Consider the following 27,468-nt stretch of genomic DNA (forward strand, 5'->3'; position numbering starts at 1 on the left):
ACTTATGGCTGAATCCATTAGCTCTTCTGCTTTTGGGGCTCCCACATTTACCTCTCAGCTTCCCTTCCCACTAACGTAATCCTCAGACGCCATTGTCTCAGATGTGCAGTCAGCTTTTTAATGCCTTCAGTGGGTGATGCAAATGCCTCTGAGACAGGAGGAATTATTATACTGGAAGAGCCGTTGACCAGTGTTGGCATGCATTTTGCAGCAGTTGCAACCGCTGTTTTTTATTAGATGGGCACAATGTTTGGGTGAAATGACATTTTAGACTGTAACTCCCAGAATCCCCTAAAATGTCCATTCTGGCTGGATGATTCTAGAATTTGCAATCCAAGGGTGACACTACACCATAGAAATAATGACATTTGACACCCCTTTGACTACCATGGCTTCATCTTTCAAAATCCTGAGATTTCTAGTTTTGAGATGTGCCAGAACTCTTTGGCAGAGAAGGCTAAAGACCTTGTAAAACTACAACTCCCAGGATTCCATAGGGTGCACCTACAGTACTTAAAGTGCTGTCAAAATGCATTGTTTTTACAGTGTAGTAGATGCACCCCACAAGAACAATTTTGGTGAGCTCTGGAAAGCGTGAGTCAAGGAATCCCAATTTGCTGGGCTGTATCTGTCAATGTCACTGTTGACTACAGGCTACAGATGATGGGAGTTGTAGTCCAGCGAATTCAATGATTCACAACAAGTTTTCCAACCCTGCTATAAGAGCTTTTTACCAGCCTGTGCTCTTACACCTTCAATTGCTGCTTAATCTGCAAACATTAGGAACAGAGGAAGCCATCTATTCCATGTCACATTGATCCATCTAGCTTGGGGTTGTTTTTTCTACACTGAATGTTTTTTGTTTCCAGAGTTACAGATAGGAGTCTTTCCAAGCATACCTTAAGATGGTAAGGTTGAACCTAGGACCTTTTGCTTTAAGTCCATATGCTCTGCTTCTCAACTAGGGTTCTTGTACCAATAAATTTTAGCAGGTGATACTGCATATCATCATTACAAGAAAAGCTTCACTTGTTGATTTCTGAAGATCAGGCTAGAGTAAAAAGTCAGAGAAATAGGCTGGGCCATTTCTCTTCTTCACATTTGGAAACTAGGGTGGCCAGGGGCAGGGACGTAGCCAGAATTTTAGGAAGGGGGATCCAGACTATGTGCCACCATTATATTGGGGCTTGGGTGCAGTGGCGCAGCAGCACACACCATTCATTTTTCTAACGGAAGGGGGGGTCCGGACCCCAAGAACCCCCCCCCCCCGGCTACGTCCCTGCCAGGGGTCTTTTGCTTTCTGTAAAAGATGATTTTTTTTAAAGGGCTGAGAAAGGACAATCCTTCATCAGAAGTCATTCTTTGTTTGAAGGACTTTCTAGTCTAAGGGTCCTGTCATTCCACTTCAACTGTCATGGCTGCCTCCTAAGGAATCCTAGGCCTTGCACTTTGGTCAAAGGCACTGGAAGAAGAGCTGTAGGGCTAAGAATTCCAAGTTTCTTCTTCTTGTGTGCCTTCAAGTCATTTCCAACATATGGCATTGTAAACAGCTGCCCAGTAAGGAATGGGCAGCTACAGTCTCTACTGTACTCCTGGTATACAGTCATCTCAAGGCAACTTGTCCCCTGAGGGCATATTAACTTTTTGCACCTTATTGTATTTTCAGCAGGAGCTCTTTCAGTTGAATGGGAGTTGGATGGGAGACCACCAATGAATACCAGGTGCTGTAGGCTATATTTCAGAAGAAGCAACTTGCAAAACCACCTCTGAGTACAGTCAGCCATGGATTCTTTATCCATGTATTCAACCATCCATGAGACTGGGGCATCCACAGATTTTGGTCTCCATGACTGGTCCTGGAATCAAACCCTAGTGGATACCAAGGGCCCACTGTATTCCCTGCCTAGAAAACCCAATGTAATTCATGGAGTTGCCATATGTTGACAGGTGACTTGAAGGTACACACACTCCTTTAAACCAAACTGAAAGAGCTCTTGCTCAATATACAAAAAGGTACAAAGGTTAATTTGCCCCCAGGGAACAAACTGGCTTGAGATGACTGTATACGAGAAGTACAGTAGAGGCTATAGCTGCCCATTCTGTACTGGGCAGCTATTTACAATGCCAGGCACTGAGATTCACCGGGTGGCATTTTCGGGTGGAGTGCTTCCAATCCGATGGAATTTCACAGTGATAAGATGGCTCTCTTAAAATGAACCTATCCCGCCCATTCCCTGGACCTCAGCCCAGTCTCCCAGTCCACTGCCCAGGCAGGGGGATGGGAGTGGCTACTTTGTATGATACAATATTTATTTCCCTCCCTAGCTATCAAGCAGAGCTACAATCAGGATGTAATGACGACAGATGAATTGGAACATCAACCAGCTTGGAATGGACGGTGTGTGAAAAGGCAACTCAGAAGAGCCCACACCAAACAGCAAGCATACAGCACATAGGAAGGTGGCCAAGTAAGGAGAGTGAGATCCGTGTCCATCTCTGTGGTCAGAGCTACTGCACTTGCAGGTAAATGAGAGCTTCTTTAGAATGGAGATCCCTTTGGATCCTTAGTGGCTGTAGTTGCATTTGTTTTAATCTCTTAGTCCTTTATACTTCACACTGAAATTTAGTTCTAGCATCCTCTCTGCCTTCATTTCCCCAGCTATTTCTACAAGCCTCTGGCATTCTCTTTCTTTCTTTCTTTCTTTCTTTCTTTCTTTCTTAAAAATAATGAGCCTGGAATTCTGCATGTTGTGGTGGGGCCTCCTCTTTTCTGTATTTAAGGTACTTCTGTTTAGCATAGCTGCTGACAAGCATGTCACTAAACTTTTGCTGTGTTTTAAATTTTCTTTTTACTTAGCGTAGCTGCTGACAAGCACGTCACTGAACTTTAGCTGTGTTTTAGATTTCCTTTTAATGACATTATCCTCTATACAAAGATTATTTTGGCAGAAGAATATATCTTGCATATAGCTCGGCTTGGTATGGTTTCCCACTCTGAATGATGTTCAGAACCTGCCATCTCAAGCACATTGGCTTTAAAAATTATTTTTATTATTATTATTATTATTATTATTATTATTATTATTATTAGTCCGCTTTATCTCAAGGAATCCAAGTGGATTACAACATTAAAAATAGCAAAATACAATTAAAAGAAAGATGCTTAAAAATGCAAAACCCCATTCCTCATCTCAATCTTAAAAGCAGTTAACACTAAAAAGAAATTAAAGCTAGAAAGAGTATAAAACTATTAACATACAATGAGAATTAAAATAAAAAGAGATATCGATGGTACTTTTTCTTTTATCTTTGATTTCTATACAGTGAAGGATCTGGTGTCTCGACCATGAAACTATCTTCCTTCATGTGTTCAGGACCCCAAATACTTCATTGTGACACTGTGATTTATTATTTCAAATCAAATTCTGTGACCACAAGGAATTCTGGTGAAACGTATTTCAGAAGTGATGGGGCAGACAGAGAAAGAATCAATGGAAGGGATTTCAGTGGCCATCCAATATAGTGTCCGTGCAAAAAATTACAGCTAAAGTGCTTCTTCAAGATGTCCATCCAACCTCTGCTTAAAACTTCTAACAAAGGAGAATATCACACTTGCCAAACCCATTCCACCCTCAAACTTCTCTTAGGTTCTTGTTAATATTTACTTTGAAACTCATTTCTAGTTATTTTAGTCCGTTAATTAATGTCCTATTCTTTGGAGCAGCAGGGGAAAAAACTTGCCTCTCTTCTACATTATATCTTTTCCGGTATTGAAGAGCAGCCTTCTGACTTCCTCTGCCTTGCTTCTAGGCAGCCCTGCTCAGGTCCCAAATTTCCTGGGATCTTGGATAAACTGGAAGTCCCCTTTTCCCTCTTCTTTATTTCTTGTATATGTGCACCCAAAGGCAGAGGATATAAGGAAGAGGGGGAAAATACAGAAATATGGAGCACATGAGATCCAGTGTGGTTTCAGTGTTGGACTCTGGAGTCCAGGGTTTGATTCCCTACTTGTACAGAGCTGTGTACATTTACAGCACTATAGGAATAAACAACACAACAACAATAATACTTGGTCATGAAACCCACTGGGTAATCTTGGGCAAGTCACACTCTCTCAGTCTCGGGGCAAGGCAATGGCAAACCTCCTCTGAACTAATCTTGCCAAGAAAATCCCATGATAGCGTTGTCATAAGTTGGAAATGACACAAAGTGGGCCACATTGTCCTTGTTTGGCAGGGACAGTCACAATTAATCTTCTTCCATCCCACTTTTTCATCTGCTTTAAACATGCCTGTTTCTCTCCTTCAGCCCCTTTCCCCCTTTAACTTCAGCTTACTTCAATTGCTACAAATTCAAAGTGCAAAAGTAATTTGAACTCAACTGCACAGAAGGGAGAGGAGAGGAAAGGAGGAAGTGGAGTCTTGACCTTCCCTGTAGACTCAGGCAAAGGCACACTGCTGTAGCCTCATCTAACTTGTGTGTCCTTCCTCATTGATAGTTTTTGCCTTCTTGACCACACTCTGATATTGCTTAGCTACATGTTTCCTTGTTTTCATTTGTGAAATATTGGAAGGTATGGGAGAAGCATAATTCAGATGTGGTATGTTGGTACACTCTGGTTAAAGCAAAATGTCTAAGTCCCATGATTTTGATGGAAGAGCTAAGCACACATCATCTAAGAAGGGCTGTGCAACTATAGTCTGTGCTTTTCAAACTGGTATAACAAGCAAAAATTGAGCTGAGGATGCTTTCCCTGTCTCTTCATGTCCATGTGGAGCAGTGTGTGTGTGTGTGTGTGTGTGTGTGTTGTGAGGGCGAGATTCTGCTCTTGTGAATTCCTGCCTGTTGTGTATCTATCAAAGACACAGAACGCCTGCCAGAAAACACAACAAAACAGATTGGCAGCATTATCTCTCATGCCTGGACTTTCAGCTTCTCCTGTACAGCCTCCTAAAACTATGCACCCCCTTCCCCAGGGGTCCAGGCCCCCTCCCAGCTTGTACGCTTTTGTTCCTGCTGTTTTGCCTTCTCCTGTTATTCTAGCCCAGTGGGGTGGGAGGTTAATGGGCCTGTTGTTTCCTGCTTCCCCCCTCCCAGGCCTTTGAACTGACTGGGTTTGGTTAGGAGGATGGGCAATGCTCAGGAAACAGCAACCCAGCAGCAGCCTCACCTCTCGGAGCCCCTTGCGCCTTTCATCTCTGCTCCGGGTCAGTTCCTTGCCTCTCACATGTAACTGGTGCCAACCCAACCTGGAGGCAGAGTAGGGTTGCAAGATCTCTATGCTCGGCCCTGAGTCTCCACTTGTCATGGGTCATCTCCAGGTGGGGAGATGAGGGTACACATTTTCCAGTTTAGGGGGGCTCAGCTCCAAGCAAGAGGAAAAAGCAGATGTGTGCACCTCTCCAGCTCAGCTAATAGAGCAGCTTTTGTTGTTGCAGACCTTCAAGTCATTTCCAACCCGTTATTTATTTCATTTGTATGCTGCCTTTCTCCCAGAAGGGACCCAAGGCGGCTCACAGGTAAAAACCATTTTTAAAAAATATTACAATAAAAACATAAAACATTTAAAATCATCTAAAGACATGAAAATATGCAAAAGCTAAAAGGCACAACACACACACACACACAACACACAACAGCCATCCTAACCTATGGTGACCTTAAGGCTAGGTTCTATCAAGATGTTTTCTTGGCAAGATTCAGAGGACTCTATGGACCCTCATGGCTATCCTCCACTGCTCTGCTCAATTCTGGTAACCCCATAAACCCATGACCTCCTTAATAGAGTCCATCATCCATTTAGCCTGTGGCCTTCCTCTCTTCCTACTTCCCTCCACCTTTCCCAGCATTATTGTCTTTTCCAATGAGTCCTTCCTTCTCATGATGTGTCCAAAGTACGACAGCCTCAGTTTGGTCATCTTGACTTCCAGGGCGGTTTCCAGCAGATCAAGTTGGAAACCTCCCTGGAAGCCAGCACTATATCTTATATTTAATTTTATTTAGGGTATGTTTACCCCTCCCTTCAGCCAAAAAAGGCATTAATTTCCCAATTCCCTGTCTTCAAGCTGAAAATCTTAATAAAATATGACACCTAAGGAAAAGGGGGTGATGGAAGGAGCAGATTAAGTCCAGTTGATGCTGGCTGCTCTTCATTCCTTCAGAAAGCAATGCAATATTAGTTGGAACATGGACACTGGACCAAGGCACAGTGAGGCTTAGGATTGGTGTCACCTGGTGCAGTAACTCACCACCCCCATTGACCTCCTCCTATCCAACACCATACAGAATCCTTAGTAATTTTTTAAAAATAATGCCCATATATCACTGAATGTAATGATAATAGTTGTGACATAGAACAACTGTCAAAATCAAGAGTATACTTTGAAATTACAATATCATATGCACAGAATCAATGTATTTACACATACATTGTGTTATGTGCTTAAAGTGAAAATTTCATAAAATGTTATGTTTTTAAATAATTTTTAAACATTTAATTTTATTTATTTATTTAATTTTTTAAAATCTGGGGAGTCTCCTTTTTTCTCCTACTAAACCTCACCCCATGAATGCCAGCGCCTGTTTCTGCCCAAAGGCAGATGTTTGAGGAGCAATGGTGTTACCCCACCTTAGGGTGTCACCTGGTATTGTCTGAAACCCTCTAGTGATGCCATTGGATGGGGCTATAATTGTATAAGATGGGGTGCAGTCACAAGAGGGGCAAGATGAGGATATTGTCCTACCAGATATCCTGCTCCTCCAACTGGTAGCATTTTGTTGTTGTTTTTTGGTCCTCAAATTTTGAACGTTGCAGAGAGTGAGACACTGGCTGCATCTGCAGTGAAGGAATAATCCGGTTTGACACCACTTTAACAGCAATGGCTCAATGCTATGGAATTATGGGAAGTGTAGTTTGTTGCCACACCAGAGCAGGGTTACACTTCCCAGAATTCCATAGCATTGAGTCATGGCAGTTAAAGTGGTACCAATCTGGATTATTTCTGCACTGTGGATGCAGCCACTGCAAATTGTTCATACCTTGAACTTTTACATTTGCTGTGTTTGCCTTCCCTTAGTAATTTTTGTGCCATGTTTCTTTATATGCTTCAATTGTATTTTTAAATGTTCAGTTTTGAGCATTTCAGTGTTGAAATTTTAAGTTAGTTTGATACTAGAAATTTAGGAGATTATAAAGCTATCAATGGTGATACAGCCTTGTCTCAAACCTATGAATGTAAACACAACTTTGTGCATGGGGTGGAATGTTTGTGAAGTTTCTACATGGGGTCCCTGACAACTTTTGTCAACATCCGGATAGAAAAACCAAAAAAAGAGAGTCTGGAATCTGCGTGGATGTCACTCCGCTGGACAGTCAAAGTTCATTTGTAGTAAAGTGCCAGATGCAGGGACTGCAACCAAATCATTGACCAAAGGTGGAAAAGGGAGAAAGCCAACCCTTGGATAGCTCAGCCCTTATGGCTCAAAGACAGAGAATTCAACACTCACTCTTGCATTCAGTTTGTTCCGCTGTCTGGAAATTCTAGCGCCTCTTTCCTCTACATCTGTATTCTGGGCATGCCACTTGCACACTTAGCCCATCCAGAATCCAGGAGATTGCCCGCATTCTCCACCAATTTATAACCCTCAAGGTTTGTGGGAGTCAATATTAGCTCAATGGTAGCAATACCATACTGGCCGGATTACATAGCCTTGGGACCAAATTCCTATGTATACCAAGCCCAGAGACACAAAAAATTCCAGAGGCATGGTCCTAAACAAATAATGAGTGTTATTTTAAAAGGGGGAAATCAACAATCATACAAAAAAACACACAACCACTCATGCTCACAAGTGCTAAGAAATTCAAAGGTGTTAGATTGGAATGGAGTAGGTCAGACTAATGGAGATACTACACCTGAATGGATAGCTGCTCCTCTTGTTGCAGGTCTGAAGAGGAAAGGGAACTCAATTGCTCCCGAGGCAAATGGAGGTTGGCAAGTGAAAGAGGAGCTAACTGAATAGACTGGCAGCATTCATGCCTATTACTGGACTGAGCCAAGGAAACAAAGGAAAGGCATCAATATTTATAGTGAATTTCAACCCTGGGGCAAAATTCAAGGTATTGAAAATGGCCAAATGGTGGTGGCTTCTTTGAAATGAGTTTAGATCATTTTGAAGTCAGTTTTCCGAGGTGGTAACATTATGGTGTGAATATGAATGATGGGTGCGCATTTCCAAGGCAAGAGAGATTAGCATGCGGGGCTATCTGAGTTGTTGACTCTTCGGCATCAGCCCATTGTTGGCACTTTTCACCTCCTCCAGAGTGTCCAGCAAAAGGAGCCCAAGTGACTCCTAGTGCTAGCCTATGTGTGATGGAGGAATCCTAGCAATGGTGTCCACAGCAGGGCCATAGAAGGGTCATTTAGCCTGTATTTTATTGCAACTCTGATATCAAAGAGGAAGGGTCTATCCAATGCTAACAGAGGCTACTTTGATAACCCAGCTTCCTCTTATAGCTCTGATATACCCTAAAGGTGTTATATCCTGTCTGATATTGGAAGTTAAGCAGGGTCAACCCTGATTACTACCTGGATGGAGACCACCAACAAATACCAGGTCCCCTGGGCTATATTTCAGAGAAAGGAACTGACAAATTCATCTTTGAATATTCCTTGCCTGTGAAATTCCTGGGGGTATGATTTGAAGACACATACACACGCATATGTTGTAAACTGAAATTCAATGCAGTCTGCAGCTCTTTGTTTTGACCACTTCCCAAGTCTTCCCAGCATTCTCTGTTACCCAGATTTGCTTTTGAGAAATCTCTTTTCTTCCCTTTGTGTTGTGAGAACTTTTCCAGATTTAGGAGGGGGGGGGAGAGTGTTTCTAACATGTCAAAAGCAGAGCTCAGAAAGGTTAATTTTTGGAGTGTAACTCCCAGAATGTACCAGTCAGCATGGTTAAAAACAGGGCTAGGAAAAGCAGAGAACCACTGGTATAGAACAGTGCTTCTCAAAGTGGTGTCTATGGACCAATGGTGGTCCATGAGCCATCAAAGCCTGACCTTGGAAAGTTTCCAGGAAAGAAAGAAGCAGTTGTCGCCACTGCTACAAATATAGTACCAGTCCGGGCACACTGGGGAGAAAAATTGCCAGTCCCCCACATTAAATTGCTTAAGAAGCAAAAGTACATTCAACCAGATTTCCCCCCACAGATTCAAACATCCAGAACTTTAAAATATTTTAATATATATATATATATATATATATATATATATACATTTTAAAAAGCAAACCTTGATTTTGTCATTTTATATAAGGGGCGCCATTTTACTATGTCACTATATTTAATGGGACTTTGTTATCTATGGGAGGTCCTGGAACCAAATCCCAGCAGATATCAAGGACCTACAGAAGTTGCTTGTTTATGACACTATTCCTATCCAGGTTCCAGTTCCCAGATGTCAGCCATCTGCCCAGATGTACCTAAGAAGACTGAAGGAACAAATACAGAACCCAAAAAAGACACAGTGCCCTCCGCAAAAATCACTTCAGAGTCAGGTAAGAAACTTGACAATGCACAGCACTTTCACAATGTTGTGTTGTACATCTTCTGGGTTGAAGATAAATTGAATGGCTTGCTCCAGGCACTACAGCTCTCTCTTTTCTTTCTCTCCCTCTGCAAGTCCCATTGACATGAACTGGAATCAGGGGTGTCACTAAAGGTTTTTGAGGGGGGGGGGATCCAGACTGCACTGGGTGACATCCCAGAGGGAGGTTGTATATCCAATATTCACACTAACCACTGTGACGCCACTGACTGGGACTGCTTAAGAGCATAGCAACATTCCCAATGTGCCAGTCCTACTATTAGGCAGACTGAAGCAGTTGCCTTCATAGAATCATAAACATTTAGTAGAAGGGGCCACAAGCAATACACAAGTAAAGCACATTTCTTAGAGATTCTCATCCAACCTCTGTTGAAGAAAAAAAGTACACTACTCTCTGAGGGAGTCCATTCCACTGACAAACAGCCATTATTTATTTGTTGGTTTATTTATTTATTTATTAAACAAGACTCGAGGCAGCAAAATACCTTGGGCTGGCCCTGCACCACCCAAAATATCTTGACTATTGATTCATGGGAATCATGGTTTAGATTTTCTGCTTCATGTACCAAAATGCTTTGGTGTGACAAACGGTGTCTCCATGACAAGAGACATTGGGTCAGAGTGTGCATACAGAGGCAAGAACCACTGGCTTCCCAGCAAATACATTTAGCGCTCTCAGTGTTTGGGAAGAGTATTTTTCTGGAGTCCGCAGAGATTTGACAATTGCAGAAGTTCATCCCACCAAAGGAAAATCACTGAGTCTGTATTGTATAACTATTTTCTAATGGCACATTCCTCAAACTACTTAGAGGTAATGCTTTTAAAACCAGTGGGACTAATCTGTGGTAAGTGATTTAAAACCATGATTATTTTGTTTGATGAGACGGGCACACAGCAGCAATAAAGAAGCCTGAAATCATAATTAAAATTAATTAAAAGGGGCAAACACATTCTATTAAGTGTCTTACAATTATGTGTTTTTAAATTATTCTTTTATTGCACTGTATATGAAGGGAGATGAATCAGAGCTTTGTGTTATTCATTTCAAATTAGGAAACCAGTTGTTTTTCATTTTTGTACATTCTGGCCTGATTTTCAACAATATTCCACTGTTGGATGGAAAGCTGATTTCATTCTAACAAGAATGAGCTGTTTATTTCAAGATATATGCTGGAGGTAGTAAGACTGGCAGCAAGCAAGGCTAGTCAATCAATTCCAAAAAGAAGAAGGAGAAGAAAGAAAGGGAAATGCACCACTAAAAATAAGATAAAAGCAGACAAAGATTTGCATAAAATGTGGCTATGCTGATTTTTATGTATGGATTATAATATCAGATTTATATTATAATATTATACTAGTATTTATTATTATTTTTCTTGGACAGCTTTTTCTTTAAATAAAAACCCAAGATTCCCTAGAGTTAAAAACAGTAAGAACAATGTAACAACAACAGCAGCAGCAATAATACTTATCAAGTGAACAAATTAAAAGCTACTTGACTAGTCTAAGGACTTTATCACACGTGAGGAATTTCTCTTAATTTTTGAATGAAAAGATAGTGGGGCCAGAACGCATTCACATGAATTTACTAGTTCAGCGAATTTATGTGAATTCGAATTGCATTCGAACTGACTTCCCATTGCCTGAAAATAGCATGCCATTGCCCGAATGTGCATGTGGCAGTCTATCACGCAATAACGTGAAACCCCATGATTGCATTCGGATTGCCATTGGATTATACTTCCAATTTCCCTTGTCTGATAAATTCCTTTGACTGATATTTTCAATTTGACCAACCATATCTCATCAAATGCCAAAGTTGTTGTGCTGCTACTTTTTTGTTGTGGGTCTTTGAGTCAGCCCTGACTTATGGTGACCCCATCATAGGGTTTTCATGGCAAGATTTATTCAGAAGTGACGTGCCACTAATTTCAATCTCAGAGAAACCAATTAGTAATTTGTGCAGTTTTCTTCACTGTTCACATCTTGATCTGCACACAATTTGCACAGGGCATTTTTTAAAAAATATATAAAGCAGCTTTTTCTGCACAGAAATTTATATTTCTGTGTGTAAATATTATTTAAGGAGCATAAAATGCTGTTTCCTGCACAGATAGTGGTGTTGTCTACACAAAAATACCATGTGCAGATATTGCAGAGTTAATCTTGATCTGTGAAAATTCTCACCAGTCAAGGATTTTCTACATCAGGATTTCCTGCACTCAAGAAATATGTTTTCCTATCATTTAAAAAAATAAAAATAAGATATTGTTTTCACGCTATATTTGTATATAACCCACAGCACTTGATATTAAAGAGAATCCTGCTTCTCCGAGGCTTTTTTAAAAGGTGGGTAACCCCTGTACACTTTGGTTGCATGGAGAAAAAAGCAGTTGTTTTTTTCACTGTATTAGGATGGCTTGCAAAGATGTCAATAGGGTGGGGCAGCAACTGTCACTATGAGAAAGGAAACATGATACTTAGTCTGAATAAAATTCCTTCTTTCCATTGCCAGAGCATGAGAAATCTTTCAGAAGCACCCGTTTCTCTGAAAACCAGGGATACCGACCGGGGCAATTTAACTCCAGTGAAGATTTGTCTCACATTCCTTCTACTCAGCTAGCAGCAAAAATTGAAAATGGTAAGGTTAAAATGAAGAGGGGAGTGCAAAGTGGTGTGTTACCATCGTGTGGATGCTAATAGCCAAGATCTTTAATAGATCTCTTGGTTTTATTAGGTTATTGTAATGGTCTGTAATCCCTCATGCTGGTCAATTATTTATTTACCAAAGACCTGTGCATATTGATCAGATCTTGTACAAAGAGCCTCTGCACACAGAAACTGTAAGCACACAAGCTTTCCACTCAAGATTTGTACCTGAGGGACAGGGTTTCCAGCTGCTCTCCCCTCACTCTTGGCATTGATTATAATATATGCTTTAAGGCTGTCTAGCCAAGGCTCAAGAGAGTTCTGTGAGTTCTCCACATATGACAGGAGATAAATTCACATGTTTCATTTTTTTAAAATCTAAACATCCCCTGTGAGGGAAAGGAGAGAACAGCAAGATTGAATCCAGTGCAAAGAGGGGAAAGGATTTAGCTCTCCCCCCTCCCAATAGACAAACATATATACATAGAGTGCTGACCAAAATCCACACCACCACTACCAGCTTGGCAAAAGTCTTTTTTTGCCCAAACAGGGTGACCTCTTATGCCATGTTGGCATTACTTACACCAGAGTGGTGCCATTATTTTACTGGAAAGTTACAATATCCTCCAACTGTACCAATTTGACAAGGACAGTCCCTCCCAATTAATCCTCTGTCATTTCACTTCTTAAGCCGATATTTAAATGTCTCTGTTTCTAACTCCTCCCCCCACCCCACCCCTTTGTTTTCCGCTTCAGTTGCTGCAAATTAAGTTCAAAGAGCAAAGGTAGTTTGTACAGGCTGAGTCTCCCTTATCCAGAAATCTGAAATACTCTAAAATCCAAAAGTGTCTACATGGGTGGCTGAGACAGTGACAACTTTGCTTTCACTGTACACAGATTGTTCACTGTACACAGACTTTGTTTCATGCAAGTAGGGCGTGGAGGTGCAGGCTGCACTAGGTGACACCCTATGGGAAGGTGACACTACTGCTCCCCATATATCTGCCTTCTGGCAGAAACAGCCTGTGAGGTTCACCCAAGTCCCTTTAAAATACTGCAGAGATGGTGTGAGTGGGGTGAGGCTGAGTGGGAAGAGAAAGGAGAGGCCCTAGGATTTTTTTAAAAATTACATTTAAAACTTTAAATTTAAATTAAATTTTAAAAATTTAAATTTGCATTCTTTTAAAGTGTTCTTTAAAAACATAAAATCTTATAATTTTCACTTTAATCACATGAAACGATGTACGTGTAAATACATTTAGGCTGTGTGTATGATATTTTGATTTAAATCTCCTACCTGAGGGAATCCCCTCACTCTGCCCAGTGCCAGCAGCTGGTCCAAGTTTTGGTGGACTTGAGTTCCACTCCTCATCAAGGGCTAGTTGTGTGCATTCAGGTTTCAAATTCTTTCTCATCTCTTTACAGAACTTCCAGCATCAGCTATCACCAGCGCGACGACCTCCCCCTACCAGCAGGGGAAGGTTCCCCTCCGCCATGCCTACTATACCAATGGCTGTGGAGTTGCCCAGGCTTCAGTGAGGCAGCAGCAGCCACGGGGCTCGAAGAACCAGCGCATCGGATCTACCACATCCATCTGCACCAACAGCAGCAAGAAGAGCTGCAAGTCTACAGCTTCTCAGATTCAAGAGGTGGCAGGGGACGGTGAGTCCACATGGGCGGTTGATGTGTCCGAAGGCCCACAGATGAATTAGACTTGGTGGAGAATGGGGAGGAATGGCCTCTGCAAATATTGACACTGGGGCTTTGGAGTCAAAACCTAGAAAGAATGGGAAAGCAGTCACTTGTGATGGAAACAGAGCCAGCCCCTACCATTAGGCAGAGTGTAACTGTCACCTCTGGTGGCAGATAAAGAGATGGAGGAGGATGCTGGCTGGCTTCTTCAGTACTCCCTAAGCTGTCCTGATGTTTTCAGGGAGTGGTTCCTCTCCCATCACCAGGGTATGAAAGATATGCAATTGACAGTCCATCCAGCTTCTATACAAGGAAAGGAAGGAGGAGCTGTTATCTTGTTCTATGGTTGTGGCAGCATAGAAAACCCCAGACATGAGCAAGGATTTAAAGCACGCCAAAGCAACTGGTAGTCTTTCTGATCTCGTTTTCTCTGTACGTTCTGAATTCAAGGCCTGCCCTACCAGCTCTAAACAATGTCCCTCCATGTAAGTCTGATTCCCCAGGCTCAGGGCTTTCAAATTCATCTTCTGCAATGCTAACATCACTGGAGAGTTTTGGGCTGAGCCCTTCTCCTTATAATGCAAGCCAAACACCAACTCTGAAACATGGGCCAAGGGTCCTGCCAACCCTGCCAACTGTTCCTGCAACTAAGGCTCTGACACAGGGCCAGCCCTACTATTAGGCGGAGCAAGGCAAATGCCTCAGGCAATAGATGCTGAGGGGTATACAGCAGGATAGAGAGAACGGTGTGTGCCATGTGTCCTATTAGCCTTACATTCTCTGAGCTTGTCTGCTCCTAAGCCGCAGGGGGACGACTCCGTCTGTGTTCAAATTCCCATCCAGACAGCCTAATGGTTTGGCTGGCTCTTTAATACTCACCTCTTCAGTGTGCAGAGGAAGAGAGAAATTTTAATTTTGCACTTTTGAGAGAGGCAGAAAGGATCTTAAACCATCAGCCAACCCACACAGGAATGGGGGTTAAAGAGAGACGGATGCTGTTTAGACAAGGGAACATTTAAAGAACCAATCCTCTACATGTGGTCTAAAGTGATACAGTCACAATAGTGCTGAACCATGTAATTGCTTCCAATGTGGAGATTGGCTATTACCTTAGTTTAGTGATTCATGGACTTAAGTGGCTTGATTCCTAATGTTCACCCAAAGATGAAAAAATGGAGACAGCCATAAAACTAAAAAGAAAGAATAGAAGTATGGATTCTTCCCAGTGTTTCATCTGAAATAACAGAAGTGGCTACAGAAATTTGATGTACAGGTATACTGCAGTTAACAAAGTAGGTGTGCTCCTGGTCATTATTTCTTTTACAGAAACTTTGTTACCAGAGACAGAAATAAAAGGGGAAGTACAGGGCTAGGTTGCTATATCACAAAAAAGAAGAGAAGCTTAATACTGTATGTTTCACCAAACTAACAATGTGCACATATAAAATGAAATAACCAGTTCAAGTCTTTTAATGTATTTTTATTGAATTATTTTAATATATATACAAACAATGTTACACAAACCCTTGCCCCCGTCCCCTCCCCCATGTCTTAATAGATTAGAATCAATACACTATTTATGTTTAGAAACCTACATTCAATTTATGGGATATGGATTTTATTACATTTTTGACTTCATTGTACTCTGTATGCCCTTTGACCTTCTCAAGCAAAATTTCCAAACCCAAGTTCCAAGCTCCTTCCCTCCTTTCTCCAGTATATGTTAATCTTCTATCTCTAAAAATATCGAACATCAAGTTATCTGCCAAATACTTATCTATTTTGTCCATGTTCCAATTTTTACTTTCTTTCCACCCTGATACCACTTAAAAGCGTCTTCAAAAATGCATCCAGGGACATTTTTTTCTCCTTTCACCAGCCTCCAGCTTTCTTATGGTTTCCATTTTGGTGGCTACACTTATACCATATATACTTGCCAATAAATCAACCCCATGTATAAGTCGAGAGCAGATTTTGGGGCCAAAATTATGGATTTTGATATGACCCATGGATAAGTTGAGGATGTAAAGAACAAAGCAAAGGAAAACAATGCCACAGAACAAAATTCCAGCACGCATAACTGTTTGTGTTCATACTAAAGGTTGGATGGATGAGAGAGTAGAATGGGGCCAGTGCTTCCAGGACAGATTACACACTTGTCTTTCACCAGGGGCAGGTTTCCTTTTAAAAAAATAAGAGTTAAAGTACAGTACTTATATTGACCCATGGATAAGTCAACTCAGATTTTTGGGGTCAATTTTTTAACCTAAATTTCTAGACTTATACATGAGCACAGTAGACTCTTGCTTTATGCAGGAGATCTGTTCCAGATCCCCTCGCGTAAAGTGAATTCCACTGATGCTGAAGCCCCATTTTGATGAATGGGGCACATTTCCATGCAAGGCGCAATGTGTACACCACAGGCACATGCGCCATTCATCTAGATGGGGCTTCCTGTCTGAATGACCTCAAGTCCGCGTATGGGAAGCCTGCGTGTGGGGCAGGTTGACTGCATATATAGTAGATCTGGTCTCTCTTTTTTTTAGTGGGTGTTGTAGCAAGGCAGGCTTTTCTATCCCTTTTGCATTTTATGCATGCTCAGTAAATGATTTTGGAGGGAGTTACTGTTTACATTACCCATGGTAGGCAGGCACACACAGTTACATTAGGATTGGCTACAGTAAAATCGTAGTTTTTCCATTTTAAGCTTCATTGCATCGTTTACTGCAGACGTTCTTCAGAAACCTGAAAATGTGTGTTTCTATCCTGCAGAATTAATGCAGTTTGACACTGCTTTAACAATAGGCCAATGCTATGGAATGCTAAGGAATTATGGGATTGTTGTTGTTGTTGTTGTTGATATATTCAGTCTTGTCTGTCACTCTCTGTCACAACAAACTACCCAAGTTTCCATAGAATGGAGCCGGAACAGTTAAAGTGGTGTCAAGCTGTATTAATTCTGCAGTACGGCAGCACTGTAAAAGAGAGTTTCTTTGTCAGAGATTTTGTTAACTGAACTATGCCTGTACTGATTCATAAGTGGGTTGTGCTTGTCACTTGTCTGAAGCTGTTTCCCCACCATTTTGTTTCTACCTTAGAGAAGTGTTTTCACGATATCACAGCTACCAGCCATTCGGGCCCAATCTCCAGCTGCCTTCAAACCCAGCCCTACTGTCAGGGAGAGTGAGGTGGCTGTGAGACTTGCTTTGGAATAAGGCCACATGGTATTGTGCTCTTAGTGTGAGCCAGTTGGAGACTACTGAACCAGTTTTCAGTGCCAGTGCTCCACAGAAGTGCTAAGAGCATTTTTAAGCATGTACCGCATAGTGGCATCCATCCCTCTATCCATCTGGGACGAAGGAGAAAGAACTTGGATGTCAATGGTGGTTGTGTCTTACAGGTAGTAGCTCTGTTCAGCAGTGCTTATGGATTTAGAATTTATCCCCAAACGCTGCTAACTGTTAGCACAACGATGGCCCTACATTAGAGAAAGTGAGGTGGCTGCCCCAGGCAGTAGGTCTGGGGTGTCATAAAAGGGAAAGAAATGGCTAGCTATCTTGTGTGCTTTATACACACAAGTTGTTTCCAATTTATGGCAAGCTATCATAGGGTTTTCTTGGCAAGTTTAATCAGAGGTTTGCTATTGCCATCCCCTGAAGCTGAGAAAATGTGATTTGTACAGGTTCACCCAGTGGGTTTTCATGGTCGAGTGGGGATTTGAACCCTGGTCCCTAGAGTCACAGTCCCACTGCACCACCCTGGTTAGCTATCTATTTTATTATTATTGTCTCCCTTTTTTCAGGGACAAGGGAGAAGTGTTTGTGTCTCAGGTGCCAAAATAATTTGGCTGGATTTGATTACTATGTACTTTCACTGACTTTGGCGGCATGCAAACCCCATGTGCTCTGCCTCTGGCAGCAGCAAATGTTGTGTCAGCTCCAGCTGGCTTCTACAGTAATGCAAATATGCATAGCAGATATTTCATGCCCCCCAGCTGTTCTGATTTGGTCAGACAGTCTCAATTAATCCATGTTGTCCCACTTTTTCAGTTGCTTTTAAAATGTCCCAGTTTCTCTCCCCTCCTCCCACTTTCCCCCTTTGTCCTGGCTTACTTCAGTTACTGAAACCTGGCTTCAAAGTGCAGAAGGAGTTTGCACCCAATCAACTCAGCAGGAGAGAAAGGAGAGGAGAGGGCAGATTCTTGCCCTTTCCAGTTGGCTCAGGCAAAAGCAAACTGCTGCAGCCTCTCCTGGCTTGTCTCTTCTTCTTCATTCATGACTGCTATCTTGACCACACACTGCTGTTATTTGGCTAGGTGTGTCCTCATTTTCATCTATGAATGTAGGAAAATACGATATTTTCAGTATGACCTGGAAGTGAAACAAAGAGTTCGTTGCTGTGTGCCTTCCAGTCATTTCCAACCCTATCATGGGTTTTCCTTGGCAAGATTTCTTCAGAGGAGATATGCCATTGCCTTCTCCTGAGGCTGAGAGAGTGTGACTTCCCCAAGGTCACCCAGTGGGTTTCATGTCTGAGCTAGGAAGTGAACCCTGGTCTCCAGAGTTGTAGTCCAACACTCAAACCAGTATGCTATGCTATGCAGTGTTAGAAAAAAAGGTTTGGTTTTTTTTTTGTTTTGTTTTGTTTTTGTTTTGTTACTGTTGTGTACCTTTGAGTCATTTCTGACTTATGGTGACAGGCAAAACTATAATGGACTTTTCTTGGCAAGGCTTGTTCAGAGGGACTTTGCTATAAGGTTTGTTGTGGTTAACTGTCCTCAAGTCATTCTTGACTCATGGCGACCCCATGTCGAAAGCACTACAACTACAGTTTAGTCACTCTGGGTTCCAGGGAGATTTCTGGCTTGATCTGTTCTATGTCATTGGTTTGTCATTTTGGCTGTCCACAGAATCCTTAGCACTAATTCAAAGATAGCTTTGAATTCAATTTGAATTACCTTTGAATCAAATGCTGCAATGGTGATTCTATATAGAACCCACTTCTGGTTTTTAGAAAAGCGTGCGTGCTTAGTCTTTGACCCTCTTGTTTCCTCCACAGAGCTGTGTGCCACCCTCCTCTTGGCCTGTCTCTTCTGCCGTTCCTCTGACATTCTGCCTCTTCTGACTGGGTCCTTCTGCTTCCCCTCCTGCTTTCCACTCCCAGCCTGCGGCTCCAGGCTCCTCAGTCTTTGCTCTGACCCCCAGGGCTGCTGCTGCTGCTGCTGCTGCTGTTGCAGGCCTGAAGGGCCAGGCCTGGAGTTATGTTATCAAACTGGCGACTGTCTTGAACTTGCCTTAGAAGTATCCGAACTGTGCTACCATTGACTAACCCTGCCTTCCATGGCTGCCTTCTACTACTAACCCTAAACTTCTTCTGGGATCTTCATGGCAGGTGAGCAACCTCTGAGCTCATTTTAATCCATGCTCAGAAAAGTGTGTCTGTGTGTGCTTGAAGGAATTCATTCCAGTTACTCGTTTGGGAAGAAAAGAGAAAAAATGTAATACATTTTTCTTACTCATTGCAATGCTAAAAAAATAATTCTGGGTCCTGCTTCCGGTCTTTCCATTATCTGCAGTCACTTAAAATACATTGTAATCAATCAGTCAGTCAATAAATCAATTAAAATATATATATAATGTGGAAATTCTCAACTGATTTACCTCCAGGCTGTTTTTCTCATCCACCCTTTCTTCCAACCAATTCCTCCTCAGAACATAGTAATCCAGCCTTTTCTCCTCTTTCACTTCCTAACCCAAGTTTTTACCCAAAAAGATGGTGTCCCAGGAGGGTATACGCAAATAATATTTCATAGGGGAATTAATATAGCTCAGTTATGTCTCTGACTGCTGCAGTAACTAAGGATGGCATCTCTCCTCTGGATGCCTGCCTTGGGTGGGTAATGGTCTGGATGAGGGACAACAAACTCAAATTGAATCCAAAGAAAACAAAGGTACTCGTGATAGGGTGGCCAGCTAATGAGGTGCCCAGCTGAAACAAATAGAGTGTCTGTCTGATTCCAAATAAGACCAAATTGCTAGTGTGCAGGGGCAGTGTCATTCATACTCAAAATTGTGTCCTGCCGCAGTGCTCTCAGAATGAGTGGATTATCTCATCGGTAAATGGGTTTCCCAGGGGAGAAGAATGGTCAGGAGATTGAGGAAATATTTGGACAATTGTTGTGAATGTCCCAAACAAGGGAAAACTCCTTCCACTGAGGAAATACTGACCATGCACAGCCACCTCACATCAGGATTCCATCATTGCTTTTGATAGAGAAGGGATTATGCTGAGGTCACTCTTGGGCGACCTCATTGCAGTGGGTGCTCTTGCTTCCCTCTTGCTACAGAGAACCGGATTGCCCCCTGTGGTCTGGGTAGGTATCCACAGTGGGGGTTCCTCTCAGGCTACACACCTCAACATCCCTGTAAATGTGCAAGGCATGATCGAGGGCCTGATCCTGGGGTAACAATGTTCCTGCTTTTCAAAGGCGAAAACTCTCCAAAAACCAAGTAGCTAAAGCACACCAAGATCCTTGCCAAAAGCTCAGCTGCTCTCTGCAGTTTAAGGAGGCATCTGCGCTTAGAAATAATGCACTTTGACATCACTTTAAATGCTGTCTCTCTCTGCTCCACTCTAGAGCCACAACAAACTACAAGTCCCAGACTTCCATAGCCTTCATAGCAGTTAAAGTGGTGTCAAACCAGATTATTTCTGCAGCGTGGATGCAACCTGTGAGGACTTGATTATGTTAGCTGACTAGAACAGGGTATTAGATCCATACTTAGATAGAATATCTGGGATGGGTGGGAATCAAAGGGATGAAGCAGACAGCCAGGAAAGAGGGGCCTCTGGCTGCGATTGGGACAGGACTGTGGGTGACTGCATGGCCTGCACTCAGAGCGGGCCATCACCAAAAGCTTGCAACATGTATTTTATGGATTCAGGTCAGCCCAATTAATGTAGCACTTTTTTGTGGATTTGGGATGTTATTGTACACATAGGTGGTGAAATTCTTGGATTCTGTTAATCGTGGCCCTCTTTTTCTTTCCTGTTCCAGACTGCTGTGCCCACTGTGCCCTCGCCTGCCTCTTCTGTGAGTTCATGTCTCTCTGCTCCCTTGCCCTGGAGTGTGGGGGCTGCCTGGAGGCTTGCTGTGGTGGAGGCAGAGGGGAGTCTCTGGCTGAGGGATGCTGTTGTGGGGAAGCAGGCGGCGGAGGGAGCTGCCCCTGTGGTTTGGGCTGCGGGATGCTGCAAGACTGCTGTGGCTCCTCCGAATGCCTGGAGATTTGCCTGGAGTGCTGTTCAATCTGCTTCCCAGCCTGAATTCCCAGCTGGGTTAAAACAAGGCCCATAACATCCTCCAGTGGTTGCAGACTGCATTGTGGGCGTGCGTTTGTCCCTTTAAAAATCTCCTCCATGACTACAGAGCATGGCAGACGACCAGTCTGGGCCAGGCTTTATGTACTGTAACATCATCAGACAACCTCCTCCATCTGAAAAACAAACAAACACAACAACAAGCAAAATGTGTGCACATTCACAGGCAGAAAAACACTGAGCTGGATATTATTATTTGTATTATGTGAAGTAAGATCAGTTTAATACTGTTTGAGGAGTTTAATGACACTCACCTCCAAACTAGACAATGTGATGTCAAACGGCTAATTGACATTCAGTGCAGCAGACAAATTACTTGAATCCTAAAATGTTGTCAGATGAAAGCCTTACTTTTGATGCCATGATGTGTTACAGAATGGTCTGTACCATGCAGATTTTGACTGACCAAATCATAGGAAAGTTTGCACACAGGATCTTTCCCTCCCTCATTCTTTTCTTAACTGTGATGGAAGAACCTTTATGCCGATGCTGTGATTATGCCAGTAGATCAATTGAGGATTTCGCTATGTCAGTGCTCCAGAGATGAGGAAACAACTCTTCCTTTTGCTGTGACAGTGTGTGTCTTTCATTTAAGCCAGTTTTTTCCCCCAGCCTGGGTATGCTCCAAGCCAAAATAACTTGGCTGAGGATGATAGGAGCTGTAGTTCAATGCCTCTAAAGGGTGCTGGGTTGGAGAAGGATGATTTAGACTGAGACTGTGTTCTGGTTGTTAATCCCACATGTTCCAGGTTGGTATTGCTCATGTGGTCACTTCTTCATGTCGGGAAATATATTGTTGTGTTCATTAGAATTATGAACTATAAAATAAATTAAAGAGATGAAATAATAACTTCTGGTGTTGTTTTTAAATATATATATATATATATATATATATATATTAAAGCAAACATAAAAAGGCACATATACAAATATACATTAATTTCCTATATCTAAAAGAACATACAAGAAAAAGCCAAAATAAATACATTCAAACAAACAAAACTTTTAAAATACTTACTAAAATATACTACACATTAAACTCACTAAACAGGGAAATAATGGCTTCCAGCATACCTGACTATGACTCTTTTACAACTGCTTATCTCTCTTTTATTCTAAATTTGACATGATACTTATAATAAACTTATATAAGACACTTAGAATCTTATTATCATGTTGTTATTTCTGCACATACAAGCTCTCAGCCAAAACTTACTGAAAATATAAAAACACGTTTTAAGTATCACTCTTCTATAATCCCAAAACCATCACAGAAGCTCCCTTATCTTTCATATATTTAATCAACATTCTGTTCTCTCTCTCAAAGTTATCCAAACACTTCTGCTGTTTTGACTCGATGCTTGTCCCAGGTTTTCCCCCTTTCCCTTCCATTGCTCTCATATGCTCTTTGGGTATTCTTACTATGTGTGTGTCAGTTTATTTTATTTTTTTAGAAAGGGTTGGTCCTACAATTACACAGAAAATGGGATAACTACCTCAGACAGCCAATGTTGGGTGTCATGAAAGGGCAGCCAAATATTAGTTTTAAATTTGTTATCGCATTTTTATTATTTTTTAAAAATACAAATTTTATTGCATTTTTAAAACCAGAACATATATTGCATTTTTATTATCAGGGGTCATAGAATCATAGAACCATAGAGTTGGAAGGGGCCCCATAGGCTGCCAAGTCCAAGCTCCTACTCAATGTAGGAAATCCAGCTAGAGCCTGTTAAAGACATCCATTGAAGGAGATCCCATCATCACTTTAGATTGATTCCATTGTTGAACAGCTCTATCTGACAATTTGAATTCTCTTCTCCAGAGTCATAATCTGGGTGACAGTGATCCACATGAAGATGTGGCGGCATCTGCTCTGCTGTAACATTGGTTTTTGTATGAGTTCTGTCACTGAAAAATAATAGCTCAATATGTTCATGCAACAAAACGTCTTTTTATTTCTTCCTGGCCTTGAATTATGTTCTTTTTATTGTCAAAGAGCATCCCAGTCCTTTGTTTGAACTTCCTTTTGATGCTGTTGTGGCTATTTAAACATCTGAAAAAGCAACAGTTCTTTTCACATTTCCATGTAATTGCGAATTGATACAGGTTTGTGGTGCACCTTATAGCACTACTGTTCTGCTTACTGATTAGCTATGTGAGATTAAGTAAGGGCCAAAACAGATGGCCCTAAAGAGGAGCAACCACACCTCGTGGCCCCAATCCAGTGTTTTTCTGGTCCAAAAAGAGGTGGCAAAATGCCAATCCTTTTTGCACTGGAAAAAAAGCTGCCCTTTCCGCCACCACCACATTTTTTAGAGCTCCTGCAGTGTGCTGCATCTAAACTCCATGCCTCTGGAATGCCAAAAAACTGTTTCCGTGTGGGCAGCAGGGCGGTGTGATGCCGGTTTTGGGATGGCATCAGGGAGTGCGTAGTTCATATGCCATGCCTACATGCCACTGGTGTGTACTAGGCCTAAGTAAGTATGTAGTCTTGCCTTCATTGGGAATGGGGTCTGTGCGGTGAAACTGGTTTAAATCCCCTTTCTCCTGCCTCCTCCTGAGTAAGAAGTTTTGCCTTTATTAGGAATGGGATCTGTGCAGTGAAACCAATTTAAATCACCTTTCTCCTGCCTCATGCTAAGTAAGAAGTCTTGCCTTCATTGGGAATGAGGTGTGTGTGGCAATTTACAGTGAAACCCGTTTAAATCCCCTTCTATCTGAATTACGTGGAATGATTTATGGCACGTACTTCAATAATAGGTTAACTGTGGGATTGACAGCTATTCATGGGATTTTCCCATTCATTAAAACAGCAGAAGAAGCATGGATTGACTACAGGATACCTACTGCTTAGGCATGATGTGGTGCGATAAAATCCATGCATTACAGTTTCAATCCCACTTCTATCCCATTATTTACAACCAGTGCAATAATCTCCACACTCACATACCTTCCTCCCCACTGCAGTCTCATTTCCTTCAGAACTTGGGATAGATTTTTGGACTCAAGCACACAGAATCCTCCAGCCAGCATGGCCACTGTGAGTTATAGTCCAAAAAAGGAGCATCCCCAAGCTTTGCCCTCCTTCTTGCAATGCCTCCCTGCAAAATTGGTTTTTAACAAAGCCAAACAGCACAGAAATGTCAAAACATGGTCGTTTGTGCAGCAAAATTCAACAGATGCAGAATTTTGCTGCAGCCTACTGGGGGACTGAGGGCATAACATTTGGATGAGGCAAATTCCCATAATAAATTCTCTTTATGTTCAAAACCAGAGAGACTGGAAAAATACTACAGTTAGCCCTCCACTTTTGCAGATTTGGTTATTCATGGATTTCATTTCTACGTTCTCTCTAGGAATCTCTGGGTCTTCCAATACAACTCAGCCAGAGATTAGTAAAGAAAACACCTCTCTTGACATGTTCAGATCCTCAATCTATGGTCAGCCTCTGGTAGATATTGAGCATAGAGTTGCACTGGAGGACCTAAAGATTCCTAGAGAGGAGTTCTTGCAGGTAAAAAAAAGTGGGGGTTTTTATTTGCAGTTTTTTCACTTTCAGAGAGGCCCCATTCCCACTGGCCCATTTACCTTGGATGGAACTGGGCAGATCCGGGTCCCTCCTCTCCTGAATCTCTCCGAAAGCAAGTGCCCACTATAATTTACCTTAATTGGGGTAATTTAACCCTGAATGCCACTGCAGCTCTTTGCGGAGAGTTCACATTTGCAGGTACCAGTTTAAAAGAAGGCTCCTTTGCTGTCAATCAAATTCAGTTCCGCTTTCATCAAAGGTGACATATCCTACAGCAATTGGCCAACTGGATGGGTGCTTCCCCCCTCTTTTTTTAAAAAACAAATTGGCGGCAGTGTGCGCATATGTTGTCAAATTCAAAAACCTCCAGGTGTGTGTGTGTGTGTGTGTGTGTGTGTGTGTGTGTGTGTTGTGTGTATTTAGGTCACTACAGATTATGGATCTTCCTCTGCCTCATTTTCAACCCCAAAATGCAATCTAATGCGTCTCTGCATCCTTCCTCCTTGCCACCCCAATGCCTGATACACTAATAATAATAATAATAATAATAATAATAATAATAATAATAAATTCCTCACCTGAAAATACCATCTCTGGATCCTTTGCTTTCCCTCAGCCACCCCAGAATTTCTTACAGACAGTAGCAAAAGCATTCTGTATCAATTTGCCAAATTGAAAGAGAAACATTTGTAACATTCGCATTGTAGCATTTGCATATAAAATATAATTTGGAAAAAAAGCCTCTTACAAAGTGCCGTGCTGGAAGCAAGGAAATGAAAGGGGAATGTAGCACAAGCACACACATTCTATCTATATATGTATCTACCTGTAGAAAAAGCATGTGCATAGTCTGTCAAAAATAAAAAATAAAAAGAGAGAGAGAAAGCTGCCTGGTGCGAGAGGGAGGCTTGTTCCGTTCTGTGCCCTCCCTCTGGCCTAATTCCCTCCCCTGAACTTGCCCCTATCATGATGGAGGCCAAGCTCATATTCACCGGACCCAATTTTTTTCAAAAGATAAAGCTTTTACTTTGCTTTCAAAAGACCCGTGCTAAGGGGCATTTGCCCCTGAACGGGTGTGCAAGCCTCGGATTCGATTGTGGAAGCATTGGGGCCAATATGAACTTCCCGTGGTTAATCTGGGTTCTGATCCAGGGTCAAAGGTAGTCTGAATGTCCCCAGAGATTCTGTGCCCCTAATCCCAGAGAATATGGAGGGCCTACTGTACTTAATTTTGTAGAGCTACTAGAATGCTTAAATACCCTGAAGGCACCCAATCCTGATTGTGAAAGGATCAGGTTTGGTTAGTATTTGAATGGGAGACAGGGTGACCAGACACCCTTCTTTTCCAGGACATGTCCTACAGTCCAACCTTCTGTCCAGGGGGAATTCCAAAATGTCCTCCATTGTGACAAAGAAGCATGAATTTATATTTTTATAAGTGTTTTTAGCTTTTATTTTTTAATCATAGAATCATAGAGTTGAAAAAGACCATTGGGCCCATCAATTCCAAAACTCTGCCATGCAGGAACATAGGATCAAAGCACTCCCAACTGACAGCCTCCCAGCCTCTCTTTAAAAACCTCCAAAGAAGGAGATTCCACCACACTCCGAAAGAGTACGTTCTACTGTCAAACAGCTCCTATATTGTTCTTGAATGTCTTACATTATGCCTTGTCCTCCTTTGTGGTCAGGGGGTAATCCTGATAGGAGACCACCAGGGAATGTCAAATACTGTAGGCTATATCCAGAAGAAGGGAATGGCAAACATCCTTTGAATAAATCTTACCAAAAAATCTCTCTAACAGTGACACCATAAATCAGAGATCACTTGCAAGCACATACCAGTAATAAAAAAGTATTGTGGCAACTTCAGATATTAGTTGGACTCAGACACTTATATTTTCTTTCCACTGACCATACTGTCTGTACCTGATAGGAGTTGAAGCCCAACAACACCCCGAAGGCACAGTTCCTTATCCCTGTCCAAGTGAGTGAACAGCAGTAATGGGGTTCAGCTACAGACATTTGATTGATTGATTGATTGAAATTTTATTCCTATACCGCCGTTCCCACGATCACGGCGGTTTACAAGCAATACAAATGTAGTACAAGACATCTTCCTTGCTCAGCTTCTGCAGCTGATCAGGTAAACGACTCCCACAAACTTATGCCAGGCTAACAAACTGGGCTGCCTTTCTATCCACTTCTATGAAGGAGACCTGCAGTAATATCACCATGGTAATGTGAGCCTCCTGTCCCTTTTGTGCTCTTGGTAGATGGCCTCTCGCTCTGATGTGGAACCTCTGGTCCTCAGACATTTGGGTTGACAACTCCCACCAGTCCTACCAAGTCTAAGGGGTTGTTGGAGTTGTCACTCAAAACAGCAGCAGGGTCAAAGGTTCCTCACCCCTTGATTGAGGGTTTTTCTGACAGCAAACCTATATGCACTTCCCTGGGAGTAAATCCCATCAAACTCAGTGGAGCTTATTTCTGAACAGAGATGGACAGGATTATACCTCTCGTTCATTAATCATCCCGCTCTTTAATCAACAAGTGAGCAATCCCATATGGCAAATATGCTGGTGTGGGTGTGAGTGCGGGTGTGGGG

The 27,468-nt window shown here is 42.1% G+C and overlaps 1 protein-coding gene across 3 annotated transcripts; it reads left to right on the forward strand.

The window, feature by feature from the left end:
* Positions 1 to 9,460: 9,460 nt before the first annotated feature.
* On the forward strand, positions 9,461 to 21,274 carry LOC149322907 (myoD family inhibitor domain-containing protein-like). Of its 3 annotated transcripts, none has more exons than XM_089509701.1 (4): positions 9,461 to 9,560; positions 12,126 to 12,251; positions 13,685 to 13,921; positions 21,009 to 21,274. In XM_089509701.1, exons 1-4 carry the CDS (start codon positions 9,461 to 9,463, stop codon positions 21,272 to 21,274), a joined length of 729 nt encoding a protein of 242 aa, XP_089365827.1. The 3 variants fall into 3 exon arrangements, with proteins under 3 accessions (XP_089365827.1, XP_089365817.1, XP_089365836.1); XM_089509691.1 differs by lacking the exon at positions 12,126 to 12,251 and adding an exon at positions 19,010 to 19,225; XM_089509710.1 differs by lacking the exon at positions 12,126 to 12,251.
* Positions 21,275 to 27,468: the final 6,194 nt, after the last annotated feature.

This window comes from Sceloporus occidentalis, unplaced genomic scaffold (genome assembly GCF_023333645.1).
Source record: "Sceloporus occidentalis isolate IW3139 unplaced genomic scaffold, rSceOcc1.0.p SCAF_1, whole genome shotgun sequence".
Classification (NCBI taxonomy): Eukaryota; Metazoa; Chordata; class Lepidosauria; order Squamata; family Phrynosomatidae; genus Sceloporus; species Sceloporus occidentalis.